The sequence below is a fragment of the Halichondria panicea genome, chromosome 3 (assembly GCF_963675165.1).
Source record: "Halichondria panicea chromosome 3, odHalPani1.1, whole genome shotgun sequence".
In the NCBI taxonomy this organism is placed as follows: Eukaryota; Metazoa; Porifera; class Demospongiae; order Suberitida; family Halichondriidae; genus Halichondria; species Halichondria panicea.
Genome location: NC_087379.1, coordinates 8403193 through 8424614, shown reverse-complemented (window position 1 = coordinate 8424614; position 21422 = coordinate 8403193). Strand labels below are relative to the sequence as shown.

Genomic DNA, 21422 nt, shown 5'->3' with positions numbered 1-21422 from the left:
TATTGTATGAACAAACTCAATAACAATTAAACATTATAAGGAAATGGTTGAGATCAGAATAAAGTATCGTACAAAACAACAAGATAAATGTTTGCAATAAAAGAGTCACTGTGGTAACTATGGTAACTGTAGCTATAGTAACAGTCAGTCTTCATCACTCGAATCTAACTCAAACTTGAGGGGTTCAGTCTTGAATGATTGGCCTCTCCTTTGACCTCTGGTCCCATCAGAGTGGCCTTTGACCCCATCAGAGTGTGGGGTTCCCCTGGCTAATGAGCGTCTAGCGGAGGAGAGAACATCGCGTGAGAAGTCATCATCAGCTATCTTATCATGGGGGGTCTCTACACTGGCTTCATGGGGGGTCTCCTGGGTAGGGGCTGTATGGCAGCACAGGGGGTAAAATCATCATGCAGCACACACAGGGCTATTACTATGGCTACACGAAATGTCACCTTTGTCAAGGGATGTGGTTACATCAAGTCCCTTCTCATGAGCCTCTTTGAACAGTCTCTCCAGGTCATCAATCTGACCTTTGACCTCTGGTTTAGTGGACTTCTTAGCTTTGTTGAGTAGAGCAGTGAATGCTTGATACACTGTCGCCTCCACCAGCCAGTCCTTGTAGGCAGGGAGATTATCAGATAGACGTCTCAAGCTCTTCTCACTCAGAGAAAGTTGAGAGATACAGTGAGCCAGGTCCCTCGCCTGGCGTTCACTCCTGTGTGTGTGGTGTGGTGTGGTGTGGTGTGGGCGGGTGTGTGTGTGTGGGGGGTCCTACCTTGCAGCTCTGAAACGATGACATAGCTTCTCCACTAAACTCTCACATTGTTTGTCCTTCTGAATCAGACTGAATATGTACCTACAGTGTTGGGTAGCCTTGTGTGGGCATGTGTGTGGTGTGGTGTGGGCGTACCTGATGATGTTGTTGAATGTGTCGTGTGGAGTGGGTGGATCACTTCCTGATAGACTGCTCACAATATCAGGTATCACATTGTACAAAGTGTTGCCCTGACAACACAATCAACATACTATGAATACAGTGTACACGTGCCTACCTTAGAGGCCAACTCGTGGAAGAAGTGTTTTGCCAAGTCAGCAATCTTGGGGTCAGAGTCCTCGATGGCCAGGGCTATGGAAGATATTTGACCTCTGACCTTGACCATGTCGTTGAGGATAAGATGTGTTAACACTGTCATTGTATTCCTACGCACTCGACACGAAACATCACTCAGCCTGTGTGTGTGAGGGGGCGTGTGGGGTGTGGGGTGTGTGTGAGGGGGCATGTGTGGTGTGGGGTGTGTGTGAGGTAAATTGCCTACCAATCAGTTTTACACAAAAATAGCTATCCAAAACAGCTGAATTTAGCCTTTGTTTGATAAATTGGTGGATTACGACTACAAACCACCTTGTATCCCGGCACACACCACTATACATGTACATGACGTACCTAGCATAGAGGCGTGGTGTCCAGGGCTCAATGAGGTTGGGGAATCTACAGGCTAGATCACTGGCCATGATGACTCCATTAGCTCTCACACTCTCAGCCTCACTCTTCTCCAGCACAGTGAAGAAGAGACGAAGATAGCGCTCACACACACACGGACTAGGGGATCATGTGATACAGTGATGGTGTCATGTGATACAGTGGTTATGTGGTTACACAGCTAGGCTACCTGATGAGCATGAGCTTGGCCAGAGTGAGAGCAGCAGAGTTGCTGAGCTCAGCAGTTTGGTACTTGGTAGGATTCACCAACACTTCCACAATAAGAGGTTCAAAGGTCGCGAGTAATCCTGGAGCTCCGCCCACTTCTCCTTCTAGTACTCGTTTAACTAGTTCAATGACAGGGTCGTCCCCCGAGGCTCCAGCCAGTGCTAGTTCATCACCATCCTTGGAGAGTGGTTGCTTGTCCAAGTCCTTGGCAGCTCTAGTCTTGAGCTCTCTACTCACGATGGTCTCAGTGAATAGCATGAGACGATGTGCCACTGTTCCCACAGCAAACAATAGCCGACCCAACACCACAGAGTCTACACAGGGAGGGCACTAGGTAATGTGTGACCAGTGACTGATAATGTGTGACCAGTGACTGGTAATGTGTGACCAGTGACTGGTAATGTGTGACCAGTGACTGATAATGGCTGCACTGTTTACAAGTGCTTTCTATACACAGTAACAAACTTACTGATGTTGACAGCCTCTGGTGGACATGCTGCAGCGGTTAGCCTGTGTAGAAGGTCCTCACAGAAGAGAATGGGACTCTGACAGAGCTTGAACACACAGACTACCACTTCCTCTGCCAGGCCTGCCCAGTGTGAGGTGGTGACATCACTCAAACACTGCAATAGCAGGTCCCTCAGCTGACAGAGTAGAGGGTGGTCTATGAGGAGCAGCTTCCCATTAGGCAGGGAACTGGCAGCCATTTTACTGAGTGCTGAGCATGTCCGTTCTGCCAGGATCAGATCTACAGGGACATCGTATATAGAGGGTTACTTTTGTATGGTAGACATTTTCATTTTTAGAGCTTTAATCTGAAAATTAAAACTGCGAAACTACAAATAGAATATTTAGTTCATACAAAAACGTACACCAACAAAAATTAGCCGCTATACGATACATAATTATTGTCACATCACACACACACACACACGCCCACGCATCATGATTACCTGTTCTCTCGTCTTGACCAACTATTCCAGTTCTTATAAGAAGATCAAAGTTGTTATTGATGACATCACGTGACACGCCCCCAATCATGGAGAGCACTTGTACGGCTAATGCTGAGTCAGCACTCGACTGTTGGAATATATCCCAGAGACACTTAATGACAGGGGCAGTGATGTAGTGACCCTCCACCAGCATTCCTAGTAACCGCTCTAATGAGGCCAACTGTCCGCGACTGGAACCTCTCACCATGGCAACTAGGTTATTAGCCACACCCACAACACGTCCACCAGAACCCTGTTGTTACCATAGATACACATTAGTCATAGCGACAAGGCACTCACCTCTTCGCCGGGGTCAAGGTACAGTTGAATATGCACGTCCAGTACTGCCTTGCGTATAGCAGCATCACCAGACCATACGAGACCCAGTGACCTTTGTACCCCGAGCCTAGCAGCCGGTATTCCAAATGAAGCACACTTTGAGAGGAAGTTGATAGCTTCTAGAATATCTGATGTAACCTTTGAACTCATCATCTGGACGACCAATGGGATGTGACTACTGATGACCTCCACAAACAGTACAGCATTCTACAGTATGGGAGTGATGACACACACACACACACTGGGGGAGGGGTACCTGGAGGTAGTTGACCACAGCCAGCTGTTTGGCCAACTCTCTATTCTCCTCGCCATCTCCTGAAGCCACACCTCCTGGAGCCACACCCCCTGCGACCAAGGCCTCTAGTGTGGACTGCTCTGTTATTAGCTTACTCTGGAACATCTCCAACTCAAGCTGCATGAGAGGGGACAATATAATGTAGGAACTACACACACACACACACACACACACACACACACACACACACACACACACACACACACACACACACACACACACACACACGCATACACACGCATACACAGTGGGGTGGGTGGGATACACACAGTGGGGGTGGAGTGGGTGGTTACCTTTGCTGCGAATGGGTTGCATGTGAGTGTGGATGTGAGGAGGTGCAGAGAGGCTTTCCTCACAGAGCTGCTCTTGTCTGACAATCTACCACACACCAACTCTAACACTTCTTGCAGCGAGTGGAGGGGGATAGCCTGTACAGTGTGTGGGTGTGTGTGTGGACAGTGTGTATGGACAATGTGTGTGTGTGTGTGGGTGTGTGTGTGTGTGTACACTATAGCTTACCTTGGAGGAGACAAGATTGTCCAGTATCTGAATGACCTTTACCCTCACAAAGGCGTTGGTGTCGTACACATGTTCCATTAGCTTAGACAATAGTTGGTCTCTAGGATTGTTAGTCAGTGAACCTTGACCTCTACTAAGATGCAGGAGTAGATGTCCCATCACTCCCAGGACACCATTGCGGAAGGTGTAGGATTCCCCAGTGAGATGAGGGACTAGCACACTGATGACAGGGAGTACCAGCTCAGGTAGAGCCCCGCCCACCTCCACAAGGAAGCCAGCAAAGCATCTGGTCCCACTAGCATCCACACACAGGTCCTTAGGGTCTTTACTGGCTATCTCCCTACATGCGGTATTAGGATAATGGTGGGGTCACTGTTAGTAGCCTTACCTGATGATATCTGGTACAATAGACTTGACACCATAGTCGTTAGCTAGAGTCACTACAGCTGCAGACAGAGTGCTCACGAGATGGTCAAAGTTGTGCAATAGTTGGGACACTTTCAGAGAGAAACCTGTGACAATGATGGAGATATATAGAGTAAATGCATTGATCAGTGTAGCACTCACTGAGGCCCTGCCCATAGTCACGCACAAGCCTTCCTAGTAACCGCACAGTCTTGTCAGTGAGGGCTCTCTCACGTGACACTATTGGACTCTCTAAGAGCTTGTAACAGGCACTAGCCACGAGGCCACTGAGGTCATCCATCATAGAGGGGGAGGGAGGGTCCCAGAGTGAGGCCAGGGGCAGCTCCATCATCACTGCCATCAGCTCTATACTGCTCTCTCTACCAGCCTTCCAACCAGACGGTGTGGTCTGTTTCTTGCCAGTAGCAGAGCAGCTATTCTCACTAGCCTCTACCCATTGTACCACCAGATAGCTCAACATCTGTATATAGGACACAACCTCCATGCTAGTGTGGGTTAGGGTGAGTGTATACCTTAATCCTGGTCCTGGTGGCTTGCTTGACATCAGGGCAGAGTGTGTGCAGCTCCTGTCCTCCTATCTCCCCACACAATCCCTCAAGACCTCGCACCAGACATGTCCAGTATTGCACACGAATACTCTCTGGGATCTTAGACCACCTCCTGTATAATGTGTGATGTGTGTGTGCGTGTGTGTGGTGCGTATGTGTATGTGTGATGTGTACGTGTGTGTGCGGTGTGTGTATGCGGTGTGTGTGTGTAATGTGTGTGACCCACCTGAGGAGATGGATGTAAACAGAGAAACAAGACTCGACACTAAAGGACCGCCCAACACTCAGACACTCCAGGCACTCTGCACAGGGTTGAATACACAGCGTGTGCAGACAATGATAGAGCCTCACCATCCAATAGGCCGCCATTAACCAACTCCTCCATATCATACTCCGGCTCTACATCCAGCTCTTGCAAAGACACGGGCAGTGAGAATTCATCTATCATCTTGAGTTCACGTTCAAATTTCCACACTAAATGCACACTGTTTTGGTAAAGATCGCCAGTTAAACATTCACATAAAGCCATCTGATATAAAGGTCGTCAGTTAAACATGCGAATAAATTATACTGTATTAGTATTTATCCGTATATGTCGAACTGAATGGTAAAGATCGGCAAGACAAAGAAAACAAAGAAGACATAATGGAGGTTAGTGAAGGCTCTCCTGGTCCAATAGTGAGGTCTGCCATTGCTGAGCTGCTCCCTACCTTGAGCTGTGATGGTCCTCTGTCAGTGGAGGAGGTCTCTCTCTCTCCAGCATCCTCCCAGGCACTCACACGGTAGCTATGCTCACGCACACTGCATTCCATCATAGCTCTCTCTCATACTGTCCAGACTGTTGGCTGGTGATGATGTCTGTGTGGATGATCGCTTCCATGGAGACACTGTGCGACTGTGTGGGCGTGTTGTGCTACCTAGCGCAGTGCTAGCTAGTCACAGCATAATGAGAGGTACCTTCCTATTGGTCAGACAAACGCTCAATGATCTACAATCCTGTCTAGAGGACGGGGGGACGAGAGGTGAGCCCGTGGAGAGGGTGTGGTAGGGGACTAGAGGTGAGGAGGTTCTTATTGTTATCGACAGTGGATTGCAGTACTTGCAACAGAGAATTGCCAAACAGCAAAACCACAAAACTAATAAATTAGATGCAGTATATACAGTCGTTGCAAGCAATGCTAGTCGTGTATATAGAATCCTGCAATCTGATTGGACAATTCAAGTATACATTGGAATCAAACATAAAATTACCGTATTTAATACTAGAATATTTTGCGGGTGAAAAACTTTTGCGAATGATCCAAATTAGCAGAAAATTGACCCTTTGCGATCTAACTATTGCGTTCTGGCAAGGATCGTGTGTAATAATTTAGGTTTGCGAATTTTATTGTTGCGAATTGATCAACCCTCGCAAAATTCGCAAATGTTTGATTCTCGCAAAACATTCTAGTAATACGGTATGATACACGTACATCATACTAGACTACTGCAGTACATGGAATTGATCACTGTATTGTTATCCAGATGGAGGGACAGTGCTGAGTCAGCAGTGTGTGGAGTTCCTCACATTCATAGAGTGCCTTGCTCACAGGTCAGAATAATGTTCCTTGCATCCCATCCATCCTTGACTGTCTACCTCCTCAGGTACTTGACTGCTGACAATAGTCTCTTCAATCGCCAGCAAGTTGGCATGGAGTTAGTCTCACAACTGACTGGTCTGTGTGACCACCTTGGTCCACTAGAGGACCAACTGAGACTGCTCAGAACACCCTCCCCCACAGTCCCTCTCCATCACCTCTCTCTACAGCTACACTGGACCTCACTGGCTGTACACTATCGACTCTCCTCAATACTAGGTATGACCCCGTACACGTAACCTGTGTTACAACTCTTTGCTTATAGGAGCTGCTGCCTTTGTAGAGTGTGCTTCCAGAATAATGAGCAGCTGTCTAAACGAGTGTACAATGAACTTTGAATTCTGTCCACCCCCCTTCCTCCCTTGTCCGTGCACCGCTGACCTTTGGACTCTGCTAAGACGTACCCTTGACAACAGACCCACCCTCACCAAGGTAACACGATCATCCCCATACTGTCACTATCACTGTGTGTGTGTGTGCAGGGATTCTGGGAGCTGCTCTCTGACCACCTCCTACTAGTGCTACACCATCCGCCCACTCACTCCCATCATACGCCCACTCACTCCTACCCTCAAGGTTAGCGTACATATATCTGACCACCTCTCATCGCCTCTCTATACAGATGGTGCTGCACAACATCCGGTGGTGTTTGTGTGGTGGGTGTTGTGTAGGCTGGCTCTATTGGACAAGCCACACCCACTGACCACACCCACTCAACTCCCGGCTAATAATTGGTCCTTTGTGATAGAGCATTTGCTTCAACAGACATTTTCTGGTGAGCTTTCGGAGGTTGAAATGCGTGTGTGCCTGGAGTGTGCTGTGAGGCTTGTGGGGGTGTGGGATGTGTGCCCCCAGCTCCTCTTCAAGGCCTGGGACTACACACACAAGCACATGGTGAGCCTGCTAATACACACACAAGCACATGGTGAGGGTAGCCCCTGCTAATACACACACAAGCACATGGTGAGCGTAGCCCCTGCTAATACACACACAAGCACATGGTGAGCGTAGCCCCTGCTAATACACACACAAGCACATGGTGAGGGTAGCCCCTGCTAATACACACACAAGCACATGGTGAGGGTAGCCCCTGCTAATACACACACAAGCACATGGTGAGCCTGCTAATACATGGTGAGGGTAGCCCCTGCTAATACACACACAAGCACATGGTGAGGGTAGCCCCTGCTAATACACACACAAGCACATGGTGAGCGTAGCCCCTGCTAATACACACACAAGCACATGGTGAGCGTAGCCCCTGCTAATACACACACAAGCACATGGTGAGCCTGCTAATACACACACAAGCACATGGTGAGCGTAGCCCCTGCTAATACACACACAAGCACATGGTGAGCGTAGCCCCTGCTAATACACACACAAGCACATGGTGAGCGTAGCCCCTGTTAATCAGCATCCTGAACTGTACATGTATCACTGCAGAATGATCCATCATCATCAGTAGGAGGCGGCGGGCTGGAGTGGGCTCCAACCAGAGAGAGGTGTGTACCTTAATCACATACCTTACCAACACACACCACCACCCCCATACACATACCCATATCACCACATATACATATCATCACATATAGCACCACTCCAAAGCAGTGGCTTAATCATATCGTCATGGTAACTAATCAAGACGTGCAAGGTGATTGGTCGTCCTTTGAATTATTCTTATCCATGCTGTCGAGAGTATTCGGTCGCCATGGTAACACTCAATCGCTATGGAAACAGTTAAAGGGACGTGTATACTCTAAAGTTCACCGTCGCTGGGTGTCCGAGCTGAGTGGGTGTGGTCTTGCGAGAGTAGCATCACTGTACCTTGTACTCTCATCAGTTGCTGAACATGCGGAGGTGGTAAGTCACATGACTATATCACATGACTCACTGATTGTATAGGGACACAAGATGATCTCCACTTTCCTTGCATTATCCAGTCATGGTCCGCTAGTTTGGAAAGGTGTGATCTGATTGGTCGTATATAATCACATAATATTATATACAGGTCTTCTAACGCTGATTCTATTGCTTTTGCATCATCACTTTACTGTGAGCGGATTGGTCGATAAGCTAACACCAGCTCTCTGCAATCTGGTTGATCAGCTCTCGTCATGTGATAGTGTCTGGGATACCATAGCAACGATTCTAGTTGGGTCATTGGAAGCCATTGAGATGCCAGATGCAGTCAACCTTGGAGCCTGCAATCTGATTGGTAGGTACTGGTTATATACCTGCACTCCGCTACACTGTGTGTGTGTGTGTGTGTGGGTGTAGGGTCACACTTGTCTACACTATTGTCACGAGTGGAGGGAGCGAGATTGTCTCAACTATTGGGCATCATTGAGACTGTGGGGACTACGCTATCATCTCTGGACCACCCCCCTTCAGCGTGTTGCTTTGGTTACCTAGAGCACTGTATCCTTGCCCTGCCCGCCCACACATCCACACCTCCACACACACTACACAGTACAGCAGCGACTGGCACACTACTAGCTCTCCAATGGTGAGGCACTGACACTCTATACGCTAGTGTACCTTCCTTATAGGGCAGGGATCACAGGTCAAAGGTCATATCCACAGCGACTGTTTACTGAGTTTGGGTGCACAGACTCCACCCACCCCTAGTAAGTATTGTGCTGAGTCAGCATCCATCATAACCACACCCCCTTCCTTGTATAGCGTATCCAGTGGCTACTTGTGTCACATCATCTCCAATCCTCACATGGCAGGAGAGCTATTGTCTAGTCAGCACAATCAGCTCTCTGCTCTACACACGTGGTTACGTTGTCTGCTTGTCTGTCATATCTATCCTCTGTCATGTGATAGTCATGTGACTGAACTGACACGCCTACTTCCTCGTTTACCCATCGTTGCATCATTCATTCAGGTACAATGTATATATACGCTAATATTCAGTGAGCATGGAGTTTAATGCATTTACTGTAATAATAGGAGCCACTACCAACTGATCCATTAACCCTGTTGGGACTGATACTGTCGCACATGCGGGGGCGTCATTATGAGTGTGTGGGAAGTGAGTGGCGTGAGGGTGTGGAGACGATACTGGGAGACTTACTCAAGATAATGACACCATCACTACAGGCTGGACCACCTCAGGCAATCCAGTAAGTCACCACTGTACTGTACTGTACTGTACTTCTGTCTCTATAATTATTTGGACTTTACAAGAAGTGTCTTAGAAGCCCAACGACCATTATTCATTATATATAGTAAATTGTATGTTTTTGCATGTCGTGTTCCAAACATTTCACGTGAGATCTGTTCCAATTACACCCGTACAATTGCTGTCCATTAAATATTATTATACCTATATGATTAGCCTTGCATTATTTTCTAGATTCAGTTGTTTTTGGATACCCTATTTTTTTCCTGCTAACAAAAAGGTTCATGATTGGGATTGTCCAAATTCTTGATTACCTCTCCAATGGTGTGCTTAAAATAATTATAGATACAACCAGAGTGCAAATGTACTCCTGATACAACCAGAGTGAAAATGTACTCCTGATACAACTTTTCTGAATGAACAAAAGCGTATATGCAGTGTGACTGCCTTTGCTTGCAGGGTGTGCTATGCAGTGGCTGGGGTGGTGGTGAGATATAGTGTGACTGCCTTTGCTTGCCTTTGCTTGCAGGGTGTGCTATGCAGTGGCTGGGGTGGTGGTGAGATATAGTGTGACTGCCTTTGCTTGCCTTTGCTTGCAGGGTGTGCTATGCAGTGGCTGGGGTGGTGGTGAGGAGCTGTGCTCAACTCATCTATAGTCGCATTAATAGTCGCTGTCTATTACCACAACTCGTTGATCGTCTCGTGTTACCATTAGCAACCAACCAGTCTCCCTGTATACGCAGTCACCTACACTATGTAAGTACCGCGTCCCCTGCATCACTACCCCCCTGCATCACTACCCCCCACATCACTACCCCCACATTACTACCCCCACATCACTACCCCCCACATTACTACCCCCCCACAGTTCTTGGAGGGATTGTTGTGTCTAGATCCTCTTACTGATGACTTCATCAAGAGGAAGCTCCGTGATCTCATTGGTCGATACTTCCTGAGCTATTGTACTCCCTCCACTTCTCTCACAGCATCACTCAATCCATTCAAGGTACACCACACCCACGCCCACGTCCACACACCCACGCCCACGTCCACACATGCACGCCCACACACACACAGACCCTCGTAGAGCGCTGGACTGGTGACACTGTGTCTGAGCAGAGGAGAGAGCAGCTAGTGATCCTATTGGACACTATCACTGCCGAGTGTCTGCAGTTACCACAGCAACCAGCATCACTACTACATGTGAGTGAACACCTCCTATTAGTGGGTGGCACATTGACCTTTAACCCCTACAGGTACTAGTGTACATGAGAGAGATGGTGAGTGTGTTGCAGTGCCCTGTGTTAATGGCTGCCGTGTGTGTGTGTCTCCTCCCCTCACTCCTGTCTTGCTTGTTGGCCTGTGATGTGTGTACCCAGGGAACAGAGCCTAGGGGCATCAGGAGGCAAGGTACGTCAGTATGTAACTGGTTATATATGTACACTGGGCCTAGGGGCATCAGGAGGCAAGGTACGTCAGTATGTAACTGGTTATATATGTACACTGGGCCTAGGGGCATCAGGAGGCAAGGTACGTCAGTATGTAACTGGTTATATATGTACACTGGGCCTAGGGGCATCAGGAGGCAAGGTACGTCAGTATGTAACTGGTTATATATGTACACTGGGCCTAGGGGCATCAGGAGGCAAGGTACGTCACTATGTAACTGGTTATATATGTACACTGGGCCTAGGGGCATCAGGAGGCAAGGTATGTCAGTATGTACACTGGTTATATATGTACACTGGGCCTAGGGGCATCAGGAGGCAAGGTACGTCAGTATGTAACTGGTTATATATGTACACTGGGCCTAGGGGCATCAGGAGGCAAGGTACGTCAGTATGTAACTGGTTATATATGTACACTGGGCCTAGGGGCATCAGGAGGCAAGGTACGTCAGTATGTAACTGGTTATATATGTACACTGGGCCTAGGGGCATCAGGAGGCAAGGTACGTCACTATGTAACTGGTTATATATGTACACTGGGCCTAGGGGCATCAGGAGGCAAGGTATGTCAGTATGTACACTGGTTATATATGTACACTGGGCCTAGGGGCATCAGGAGGCAAGGTATGTCAGTATGTACACTGGTTATATATGTACACTGGGCCTAGGGGCATCAGGAGGCGATGTATGTCACTATATATAACTGGTTATATATGTATCCCTGCAGTGATGAGCACGCTGCGTCCGCTGCTACAGTCATGTGACTCCACTCACACGATTCGATTGATTGAATTGTTGCGTGTGTTTGTGTCTGGAAACAAGAGTCGTTGTGATGCTGTCATGACAACGCTGAGTGCCATCCTCCCACTCTACCCCCCACTGACCACACCCACACTAGAATATCTGCGGCAGATTGTTAGAGGAAACCAAACACTGACAAACATTTATCAGCAATTAAATGCTAAAGTAGCTCATTTGTGCAAATTATAGCTTATTTGTGCAAATAACAACGAGTGTCGCAAGCTGCGCTGTGCTAATGCCTCTCTCCATGTTATGCTTTCACTCAAGAGTGTTAAGAGTGTTAAATATAGTAGAGGGATAAGCTATAATGAATTTTACATTAAAGTTAGCTTACTGACTTGTTTTACATGCATGCATCTATTGCTTATTCACTCCTTCATATACACCAGACTAGCCTCCTTCACTGGCCTTAAAAAGAAAGTGCAGCCTTGGAAGATACACCACTGTTATAACAAGTGTTGCACGCTTGCTAATGCCTCTCGCCATGTTATGCTTTCGCTCAAAAAAAGTTATGATAGATTATCATGTTATATACACTTCTGTACACTTGCCCTATCCTTACTTCACTAATTTTTATATTCCTACTCAACACTTCATTCCTTGCTTACATACAAAAAAAATTTTATCGGCCTGGAAAAAAATGATAATGGACAAAATAATGGTAATGGTCAATAATATAAAATGTACACGGTACAAAGGTGAGACGGCCCTGGCCCTTATAGCCACTTCCTGTCAGCCAGTACTTCCTGTGTCCGCTCACTAGCACTACAAGACCCCTGCACTCGCTCAGGTACTCACACATCATCCAAAGCTCTCTCTCTCTCTCTCTACCATTGGATCAATCTCACAACACAGTACAAGCTCTAAACATGGCTCAGTAAGTGCTAGCTAGCTAGCTGTGTGCATAACAGTTATACTGCGCATGCTCAGTAATGCTTTGTGCAGCTGTACATGTTGTGTCTAGTATTGGCACTCATCCAATATACACACAGTGTGTGCAGTACTCACCCTAGCCCTCCACACACACACACGCCCACACACCCACACACACACACACACAGAGCTGATATTGCACTCATTGGACTGGCTGTCATGGTATGTTGCTGGCCCCTAGGAATCCTCGAGTGTATAGGAAGTGATTTAAATGGTTTCTTTCCTTGCAGGGCCAAAACCTCATCCTGAATATGAATGACCATGGCTTTGTGGTCTGTGCTTACAATCGTACCGTTGCAAAGGTGGAGCGTTTCCTAGCCAACGAGGCTAAAGGTACATCACCCCTCACACACACACACACACACACAATACTACCCACACACACACAATACTACCCACACACACACAATACTACCCACACACACACAATACTACCCACACACACACAGGTACCAAGGTGATTGGAGGCACCAGTCTAGAGGACATGGTCTCTAAACTGAAGAAGCCACGACGCGTGATGATGCTGGTCAAGGCTGGCAAGGCTGTAGATGACTTCATTGATCTCCTCGTCCCTCTGCTAGAAGCTGGTGACATCATCATTGATGGAGGCAACTCAGAGTACACTGACTCCAACGTAAGCATCCTCTGTGTCACTGTGTGTACCACGTGTTCACCTCCTCCTGTGTGTAGCGTCGGTGTGAGTCTCTGAGGGCTAAGGGACTTCTGTTTGTGGGTAGTGGAGTGAGTGGAGGAGAGGACGGTGCTCGTTATGGCCCCTCCCTCATGCCAGGAGGAGCCCCTGAGGCATGGCCAGCAATTAAGCCCATCTTCCAGGGTATAGCTGCCAAGATAGGAAAGGAGCCATGCTGTGATTGGGTTGGGGAGAATGGAGCTGGTCATTACGTCAAGATGGTCCACAATGGCATAGAGTATGGAGACATGCAGGTGAGACTCTATTGTGTGTACCCCCCCTAACTACATGTTTTGTGTACCCCCCCTAACAACATGTATGTATGTATCCCCCTACTCTTATACTGCCCCCCTGACTCTATTGTGTGTACCCCCCTAACTACATGTATGTGTGTGCCCCCCTACTCTTATACTGCCCCCTGACTCTATTGTGTACCCCCCTAACTACATGATTTGGTACCCCCCTGTAGTTGATCTGTGAGGCTTATGACTTAATGAAGAATGCTCTGGGCATGAACCACGATGAGATGGCCTCCGTGTTCACTGAGTGGAATAAGGGAGAGTTGGACTCATTCCTCATAGAGATCACTAAAGACATCCTAGCCTTCAAGGATACTGATGGCAGTCCACTCGTTGAGAAGATACGCGATGCTGCTGGTCAGAAAGGCACTGGCAAATGGACCGCCATATCAGCACTCGACAAGGGCATGCCCGTCACCCTCATTGGTAAGTGCCTCGAAAAGTTCGCGCTATACGATATTTACCAAAATTAATGTTAATTACAAATGTTAATCTTGAATCCTCTGCCCCCTCCCCCCTCTCCACTGTGTAGGTGAGAGTGTGTTTGCTCGCTGCCTCTCTTCTCTCAAGGACGAGCGTGTGGAAGCATCCAAGCAATTGCCGGGTCCAAAGGTCACTCGCTGGGAAGGGAACAGGGCCGAGCTGGTGGAGCATATTAGAAAGGCTCTGTATGCCTCTAAGATCATCTCTTATGCTCAAGGCTTCATGCTCCTCAAGCAAGCAGCCAAGGATTATGGCTGGAACCTCAACTATGGTGGCATTGCTCTGATGTGGCGTGGAGGTTGCATCATTCGCAGGTATGTGTATAACTGTTTGTGTATCGTCCCTAGTTGACCTTTAACCCCCCCCTACAGCCGTTTCCTAGGTAACATCAAGGAGGCCTTTGATAAGAACCCTAAACTAACTAACCTTCTTATGGATGACTTCTTCAAGAAGGCCATTCTCGACTGTCAGGAGTCGTGGAGGAAGGTTGTGGCTGCTGCTGTCACACTGGGTGTGCCTACTCCTTGCTTCAGCACTGCTCTAGCCTTCTTTGATGGTTACAGGTACGTGGGTGTGTGTGTGGGCGTGTGCGTCCTCCTTCATACCATGAACTTTGACTGCCTATAACTTAAGTAAGGATTGTCCAATTTCACAACTAAAATATGCCTTTAGTAGCTCCTTGTGTGTTTAGATACCATGCAGTAGACCATGCATTCACTCCCCCTCTCCTTGCTTGTAGGAGCGAGCGTGTCCCTGCCAACCTGATCCAAGCCCAGCGTGACTACTTTGGTGCCCACACCTATGAGCTGCTCACTGAACCTGGCAAGTTTATCCACACCAACTGGACTGGTCACGGTGGGAATGTATCATCTTCCTCCTACAACGCCTAGACTGTCCTATCAAACTGAACACTAACTGTTTTTAGCGATTGAAATGTTATAGGATTGTACTTGTTATATAGATGAGCACTGTTATTGTCAATTATCAATTTAGGCTGCATTGAATTCAAAGTGTTAAATACGCAAAGTTGAACAGAATATTATGTTGAACAAAAATAAATAATTATGTTGAAGAAAATTTGGCGTAATATTTACAAAATGAATGTATAATGCTGTAGAGAGTTTATTTCTTCTTGTATTGATCTCTGGATAGTTTTTGCAATTGACTTCTGTCCAAGTTTTTCCCTAGGAAGAGTAGAAGACGTCTCCATAGCAACCCGCATATGGTCAGCATAACTCCAGTCACTACCCAGAAAGCGTATGTGTTCTGTGGAAAAGGGGTGTGGTCAACAATGAAGGGGGTGGGGCAAAAGTCAGAGGGGGAGGCAACAATATATGCATGGCAATACACACAACACACAGAACTAAGGCAGTCCAGCCTTCAACCGTTAGTAAAAAAAAAATGCACAGGGTCAATGGCTGGGTTGGTATTATGCTAGCATAATTTTGAGCATAATAGGCACATTTATAACAATTATGAGAATAGGCAGGTTTCACAGAATACAGGTCAGTACGAGTCACAGTATAAACTATTGGAATTACTGGTGCATGGTTAATTATCTCCTTGACATTCTATAATAGATAGAGTCACGTGGCTATTATTTATAGTTTGATGTTACTTGTGCAGTGACATGGGGTCTATGTTGTGCTTTGATAGGCGATTTGAAAAGAGTAATAGGCTGTTAACTTGAGCATAAAAGAATAGCATAATAGGTAATATCTCGAGCATAATCTACCAAACCCTATCAATGGCTTGGCTTAAAACACACACACCTCTTCCAGTGATGAGTCCAGGTTCATCCCAAAGGCAACTCCAATAAGACCAGCCAGACAAGACGAGAACATGCCCATCTCTAGTTGCAGGCTTAGACGCAGCATGATGTTCCTCTGACTGTCTAGATTGATGAGAATAATGCTCTCTGATTGGTCAATGAGTTCACGCAGCTTCTGCACTTCACTCAACAGGTTCTCACTCTACAGGGGGGGGGGGGGGGGGTATCAGAGCTATAGCCTGGGGGATATCATAACTATAGCCTGGGGGGTATCAGAGCTATAGCCTGGGGGGGGGGGGTATCAGAGCTATAGCCTGGGGGGTATCAGAGCTAGCCTGTGTGATGAGGTTACCTGCATGGCAAAGCCCTCGAGGATGTTGTAGAGATCTTCAATGTCTTCCTCACTCCTCCACTCACTGCACACACAACAGCTAGTAACCACTACTGCTACAATTATGGTTTGCTGTATCTAACATAGCACACTCTCACCCTGTCTCACGGACGTGGCTCAGGTACATGTCTGCAATGTCCTCATCATTGTCCAACATCTCACTGAGGGTAGACTCTATATCTCTCACTAAGCTATCAAACTCTGACAGACTCTTGGAGTGATGCAGGAGGATGTGTAGCTGTCCTCTGTCCACTGAGAAGAGACGAGGGTCTAGTAGATTATTGAGCACTTCTCTGAGGGCTGGCTCCAGTTGTGAGAGGCGACCATCTAACAGGGAAAACTAGGGACAATATATACACTATAAATACCAGCACATCAGTCCTACCATCTTCATGAGCATGGCCTCTAGTGCTCTGAATTCAAACGGTAGTGGATCTTTGTGAGTCACTGTCAGCTTATCCTATCATCAGGGAAGTTAGACAAAGTATCTTAAATTTACTCTACACATAAGTTAGCACACACCTTTAGCTCTGGGAGGAGCTCCTGGAGGGTGGGGCCATCGCTGTCCAATAGGATGAGAGAGTTAGAGCATACAACAGCCTTGACATCTTGTAGTCTCAGTATGATGCTCTCTCCTCGCTGGTATAGTGATGTTGCGGTGGAGAACCTGATATCACGTGGTTGGAGTCTCAGACGTGCTAATAGTTCGCTTCTGTGTACCACTGTAGGGGGCGTGGCATATGAGGGGGCGGACAATAGTGTGTGTGTGTGTGGACCCACCCACCCACCTGATGTGGGCGTGGCATATGAGGGGGTGGACAATAGTGTGTGTGTGTGGACCCACCCACCTGATGTGGTGTACTCTCCAGTAGAGGTGAACTCAGTCTGTGCAAAGTGTATTAATATTCAATGATAATGTACAATAGCTGTGTCACTAGTGTTCCTCACAATCTTCATCAGTAGGTTATTAGCAGGGTCTCCATTCAATGAGGTGGACACAGCTCTCCTGAAGACCTTGAAGGAGTAGGACATTCTGAGCGCTCTAGCCACAGCCGACATGGCTGGATCATCATAACATTAACACTATAAGCTAGCTAGCTACACACTGCACTACAATGGCCACGTGGGTGATTTGCACAAATTTTCCTATCTCATCCCTCCCCGCCCTTCTAGGTCGCCCTTCGATGCTATGGTCATGCTGTCAGCTGGATCGTTCTATGCATGGCCCCTCAAATTTCAGAATCAGGCTCCTAGTGGGCTGTGACGGGCTCGAGCTGGATGCGTCCAGGTTTAGATATCGCAACAGAGGAAATATCTCTCCCGGTGATGGATCGTGCAAACTATGCAACACTGAAGAAGAATCACCTTCACACTTTTTAGTAAGTTGCCCTGCTCTCTCAATGCGCAGACTTGCTCTCCTGCAGGATGCCCCATCCTGCATCAGTGTTCACCTCCCCCACGACCCAAGGGCACTACATGACACCCTCTACAATCTCCTGCAAGGCCTTGTCTGGCTGAAAGCTGCCCATGCGCAAGAGTGGCTCTTGCTCTTCATCAAAGATTTAAGGCAAACCCGCGCTGATCTCCTTCTCACAAGCACATTGGTTTAAAGCTCCACCCTCTTACTGCGTGTTATAATAATACCCATTTTCAAATATTCTTTTTCGTTTGCCCAATGGGCTACTCTTCATTATTTGGAGGCTACAAAGAAGAAGAAGAAGAAGAGGGTGATTTTCTTTTCAATAATACTTTCTCCATTGATATTCCTTATATTAGATAATTGACAGCAGTTGTTTTAGGTGTGTGGAAAGAAAGAGCCGTGTCCGTTTCTTTGTGAGATCATGGCGACTAGAAGGTGAGTACTCACATAGCTACCAGGAATAGCGGCACTCTAATAGTTGCGTCTATTCTATAGATGGTTTCACGCGCATGTCTCTGGACAGCAGGCTGAGGAGTTACTTATCAGTCAAGGGCAGGATGGGAGCTTTCTCTGTCGACCTAGTCAGACTGTACAGGGTGACTTCACACTCTCTGTCAGGTAGGTGCCCTCCCTAGATACAGTACATGGTCCACCATAACTGCATCCACCATGCATCACGTATATACCTTGTTTACTTTATTGGAAAATGTTTATTTCATTCTACAGTGTAACATCCTTTCTACAGTAGTTCACTTCCATTCTAGCTAGCTATGTGTTCTCATGTGTTCTGTGCCCCTATAGACGTGGCCCTGAGGTGACTCACATTAAGATCCAGAACAGTGGAGACTACTATGACTTGTATGGAGGAGAGAAGTTTGCCACTCTGGGTGAGCTGGTTAGCTTCTACATGGAGAACCCTGGGGCACTGCGGGAGAAGAGTGGCATTGTCATAGAGCTCAAGATGCCTCACAACAGTGAAGAGATCACGGCTGAGAGGTATACACTACTGTATTACTAGATTTACTGGTGAAAAACCTTTGCAAATGAACCAATTAAGTAGTGATGTCATACAAGTACATATACTGGTATAGTTCTTCGCGATTTTACCATTGCGAAGCACTTAAAATACAAATATTTGATGCTCGATAACATTACTATGGCATCATGTACCCCCCTGCTACAGATGGTATCACAGCGCTCTGACTGGACGAGAGGCAGAGACACTACTGTTGGCCAAGGGTCAAGATGGCAGCTATCTTGTACGAGCCTCTGTGCACAACCCAGGGTTCTACGTATTGTCAGCCAGAGTGGAGGAGAAAGTCAGTCATGTCATCATTCGTAACAAAGACGGACGTTTTGATGTTGGAGGTGGTGCAGTGTTTGAGAGCCTGACATCATTGGTAGAGCATTACAAGAAGAACCCGATGGTGGAGACCTCTGGAATTGTCATCACTCTCAAGCATCCCTACCATGCCACGTCTTTCCTACCCGCTAACGTCGGTCAGCGTGTCTCAGAGCTACAGAAGCAAACTAAAGATGTATACGGCAAGTCTGGCTTCTGGGAGGAGTTTGAAGTAAGTCATTACCACCGTAGCACGAAATGTTCGAGGTACTTAATATTCGTGAAAGTGCCTCTAAAAATGTTTTGTTGAACAAATTTCTTGCCTACGGTTGCGTCTTTTGTTAGCTCAGCATTTGTGTGGGCCTAATTTTTATGGATTGCTAACACTGGAAAACAGTGACAATAATTAAGCAACTTAAAAATTTTAATTTTCTCTATAATGGTATTAAAATATTGTACTTCTCTTAACAGCAATTGCAGCAACAAGAGTGCAAGCATCTGTACAGCCGCAGAGAAGGGGCCAGACCAGAGAATAAGCCCAAGAACAGATACAAGAATATTCTCCCATGTACGTAAGCCCCCCCACATAGGTGATATTGACTTATTGTACCCCCCCTACAGTTGACCACACTCGTGTGATACTGGATTGCAGTGATCCTAGTACAGTGGGCTCTGACTATATCAATGCCAACTACATCAGTGGAGAGGTCCCGGGGTCAGAGCGCAAGTATATAGCTACTCAAGGTTGTATGCCTGCCACGGTCAATGACTTCTGGAAAATGGTCTGGCAAGAGAACACAAGAGTCATCGTCATGACTACCAATGAAGTGGAGCGGGGACGAGTGAGTTGTGTACCATATGCCTCGAGCGTTAGTTCTGTAACTGAATGTTGTTGTTTGTTGAAACATGTTTTCTCAGCTAACTGAAAATACACTGAGTTTGTTGACTGTCAAATGCTCTCCACAAACAGAATAAGTGCACTCGATATTGGCCAGAGAAGGAGCAGTCGATTGTGTATGGCAAGATCCACGTCTACACAACAGATGAAGTGTCCAATGTCATCTATATCCAGAAGGAGTTGCTTATTCATCACGAGGATGAGGACGGTGAGGGGCGTGTCATCTATCACTTCCACTTCAAGGCATGGCCTGATCACGGGACACCACAGGACCCAGGTACATGTACTAGAGAGACTTGTCATTAGTATAATTAATACTTGTAATAATTATACAGATTGCTTACCAGTGTATGACTGTTTCAATATGTCAAGTGTATTGTGTGTGGTTGTGCAGGAGCTGTGCTGGGGTATCTGGAAGATGTGAACTCCAGGCAGAAACAAGACGAGAGTGTTGGCCCAATCGTGGTTCACTGCTCGGCTGGTATCGGGAGGACTGGCACTTTCATTGTCATCGATATGATCATCAACCTCATCGACTATCAAGGTATGTAGTCATGTGAGTATCAGGTGCTGATCATGTGATCCTTCTTCAGGTTGGGACGAAGAGATTGATATTCAAAAGACGATTCTGATAATTAGAGCACAACGATCAGGAATGGTGCAGACTGAGGTGTGTTGAGTGGGGATGATGATGATGTCAGTGTACTGTGTCTTATATTGTCTTGTGTTGTGCAGCAACAGTACAAGTTTGTGTACATGGCTATCCAGCAATATGTGGACTCCCACCATGCACTCCTGAAAGTGGTATGTGTGTGTGTGTGCGTGCGTGCGCGTGTGTGTATGTGTGTGCATGCGTGCGTGTGTGTGTGTGTGCGTGCGTGCGTGCGTGGGTGGGTGTGCATGGGTGTGTGTGTGTGTGTGTGTGTGCGTGGGTGGTTAATGTTGTGTGACCCACTCTTTCTCTTATAGGGAGAGAACTACGGTAACCTCAACTTCCCTGCCAAGAATAAGGGCAGTGATGCTGGAGCCTCAGCTGCTGGAGCCTCAGAGCCCCTCTATTCAAATACCTCTGGAAATTAAAACGACTAATATATATATTATATTCTTATTATTACCGTATTACATTGTTTGTCCATTGCGTGTATGTGTACATGTGTAGGCGTATCATCTCTTGACTTATGGTAATGTTTATGTTAACTAGGAGATAGTTGTGTGTTGGTTTTTTTAAATAATAATTCTGACAAAAAATAATTTATGTGGACTATAATTGAGGGCGTCTATTAATCTAACGTTGGTTAATTTAGGAAGGGCAAAGGTCATTCTTAATTATGTCGAGGGCGGCTTTATTCTG

The 21422-nt window shown here is 46.9% G+C and overlaps 5 protein-coding genes across 8 annotated transcripts; 3 read left to right on the top strand and 2 right to left on the bottom strand.

The window, feature by feature from the left end:
* Positions 1 to 11: 11 nt before the first annotated feature.
* On the bottom strand, positions 12 to 5328 carry LOC135334256 (condensin complex subunit 1-like). Its single transcript, XM_064529376.1, has 18 exons — positions 5179 to 5328; positions 5054 to 5129; positions 4792 to 4939; positions 4421 to 4739; positions 4242 to 4365; positions 3854 to 4193; positions 3628 to 3762; positions 3296 to 3451; positions 3001 to 3246; positions 2662 to 2953; positions 2178 to 2456; positions 1671 to 2022; positions 1445 to 1600; positions 1053 to 1230; positions 911 to 1005; positions 776 to 856; positions 453 to 715; positions 12 to 377 (listed from the first exon to the last, which is right to left on the bottom strand). Exons 1-18 carry the CDS (start codon positions 5273 to 5275, stop codon positions 145 to 147), a joined length of 3570 nt encoding a protein of 1189 aa, XP_064385446.1. The 5' UTR covers positions 5276 to 5328; the 3' UTR covers positions 12 to 144.
* Positions 5329 to 5433: 105 nt separating this feature from the next.
* On the top strand, positions 5434 to 12109 carry LOC135334251 (protein MMS22-like). 4 transcript variants are annotated; one of them, XR_010394221.1, is made up of 20 exons: positions 5434 to 5609; positions 5665 to 5849; positions 6352 to 6418; positions 6472 to 6683; positions 6730 to 6896; positions 6947 to 7040; positions 7087 to 7358; positions 7911 to 7969; positions 8060 to 8324; positions 8370 to 8430; positions 8476 to 8682; positions 8745 to 8973; positions 9017 to 9094; positions 9150 to 9357; positions 9423 to 9595; positions 10194 to 10350; positions 10463 to 10600; positions 10672 to 10797; positions 10851 to 11545; positions 11667 to 11913. XR_010394221.1 is itself a non-coding variant. In XM_064529368.1 (20 exons), the coding sequence occupies exons 1-20, from the start codon at positions 5473 to 5475 to the stop codon at positions 12030 to 12032; spliced, it is 3255 nt and encodes a 1084-aa protein (XP_064385438.1). In that variant the 5' UTR covers positions 5434 to 5472; the 3' UTR covers positions 12033 to 12109. The 4 variants fall into 4 exon arrangements, 1 of the variants encoding a protein (XP_064385438.1); XR_010394219.1 differs by having other exon boundaries at positions 8060 to 8327; XR_010394220.1 differs by having other exon boundaries at positions 8060 to 8327; positions 10851 to 11666; positions 11770 to 11910.
* A 454-nt stretch (positions 12110 to 12563) lies between these two features.
* Positions 12564 to 15275, top strand: LOC135334253 (6-phosphogluconate dehydrogenase, decarboxylating-like). Its single transcript, XM_064529370.1, has 9 exons — positions 12564 to 12720; positions 12905 to 12938; positions 13007 to 13109; positions 13226 to 13410; positions 13467 to 13721; positions 13937 to 14192; positions 14299 to 14563; positions 14621 to 14812; positions 14989 to 15275. Exons 1-9 carry the CDS (start codon positions 12713 to 12715, stop codon positions 15137 to 15139), a joined length of 1449 nt encoding a protein of 482 aa, XP_064385440.1. The 5' UTR covers positions 12564 to 12712; the 3' UTR covers positions 15140 to 15275.
* Positions 15272 to 17539, bottom strand: LOC135334254 (magnesium transporter MRS2 homolog, mitochondrial-like). The gene is made up of 8 exons (XM_064529371.1): positions 17360 to 17539; positions 17260 to 17296; positions 16934 to 17133; positions 16797 to 16871; positions 16510 to 16751; positions 16373 to 16436; positions 16022 to 16222; positions 15272 to 15515 (listed from the first exon to the last, which is right to left on the bottom strand). Exons 1-8 carry the CDS (start codon positions 17468 to 17470, stop codon positions 15372 to 15374), a joined length of 1074 nt encoding a protein of 357 aa, XP_064385441.1. The 5' UTR covers positions 17471 to 17539; the 3' UTR covers positions 15272 to 15371.
* A 597-nt stretch (positions 17540 to 18136) lies between these two features.
* On the top strand, positions 18137 to 21322 carry LOC135334252 (tyrosine-protein phosphatase corkscrew-like). The gene is made up of 11 exons (XM_064529369.1): positions 18137 to 18266; positions 18327 to 18449; positions 18633 to 18827; positions 19015 to 19405; positions 19645 to 19741; positions 19795 to 20015; positions 20144 to 20348; positions 20466 to 20615; positions 20665 to 20741; positions 20807 to 20875; positions 21041 to 21322. The coding sequence occupies exons 1-11, from the start codon at positions 18253 to 18255 to the stop codon at positions 21149 to 21151; spliced, it is 1653 nt and encodes a 550-aa protein (XP_064385439.1). The 5' UTR covers positions 18137 to 18252; the 3' UTR covers positions 21152 to 21322.
* The last annotated feature ends 100 nt before the right edge of the window (positions 21323 to 21422 follow it).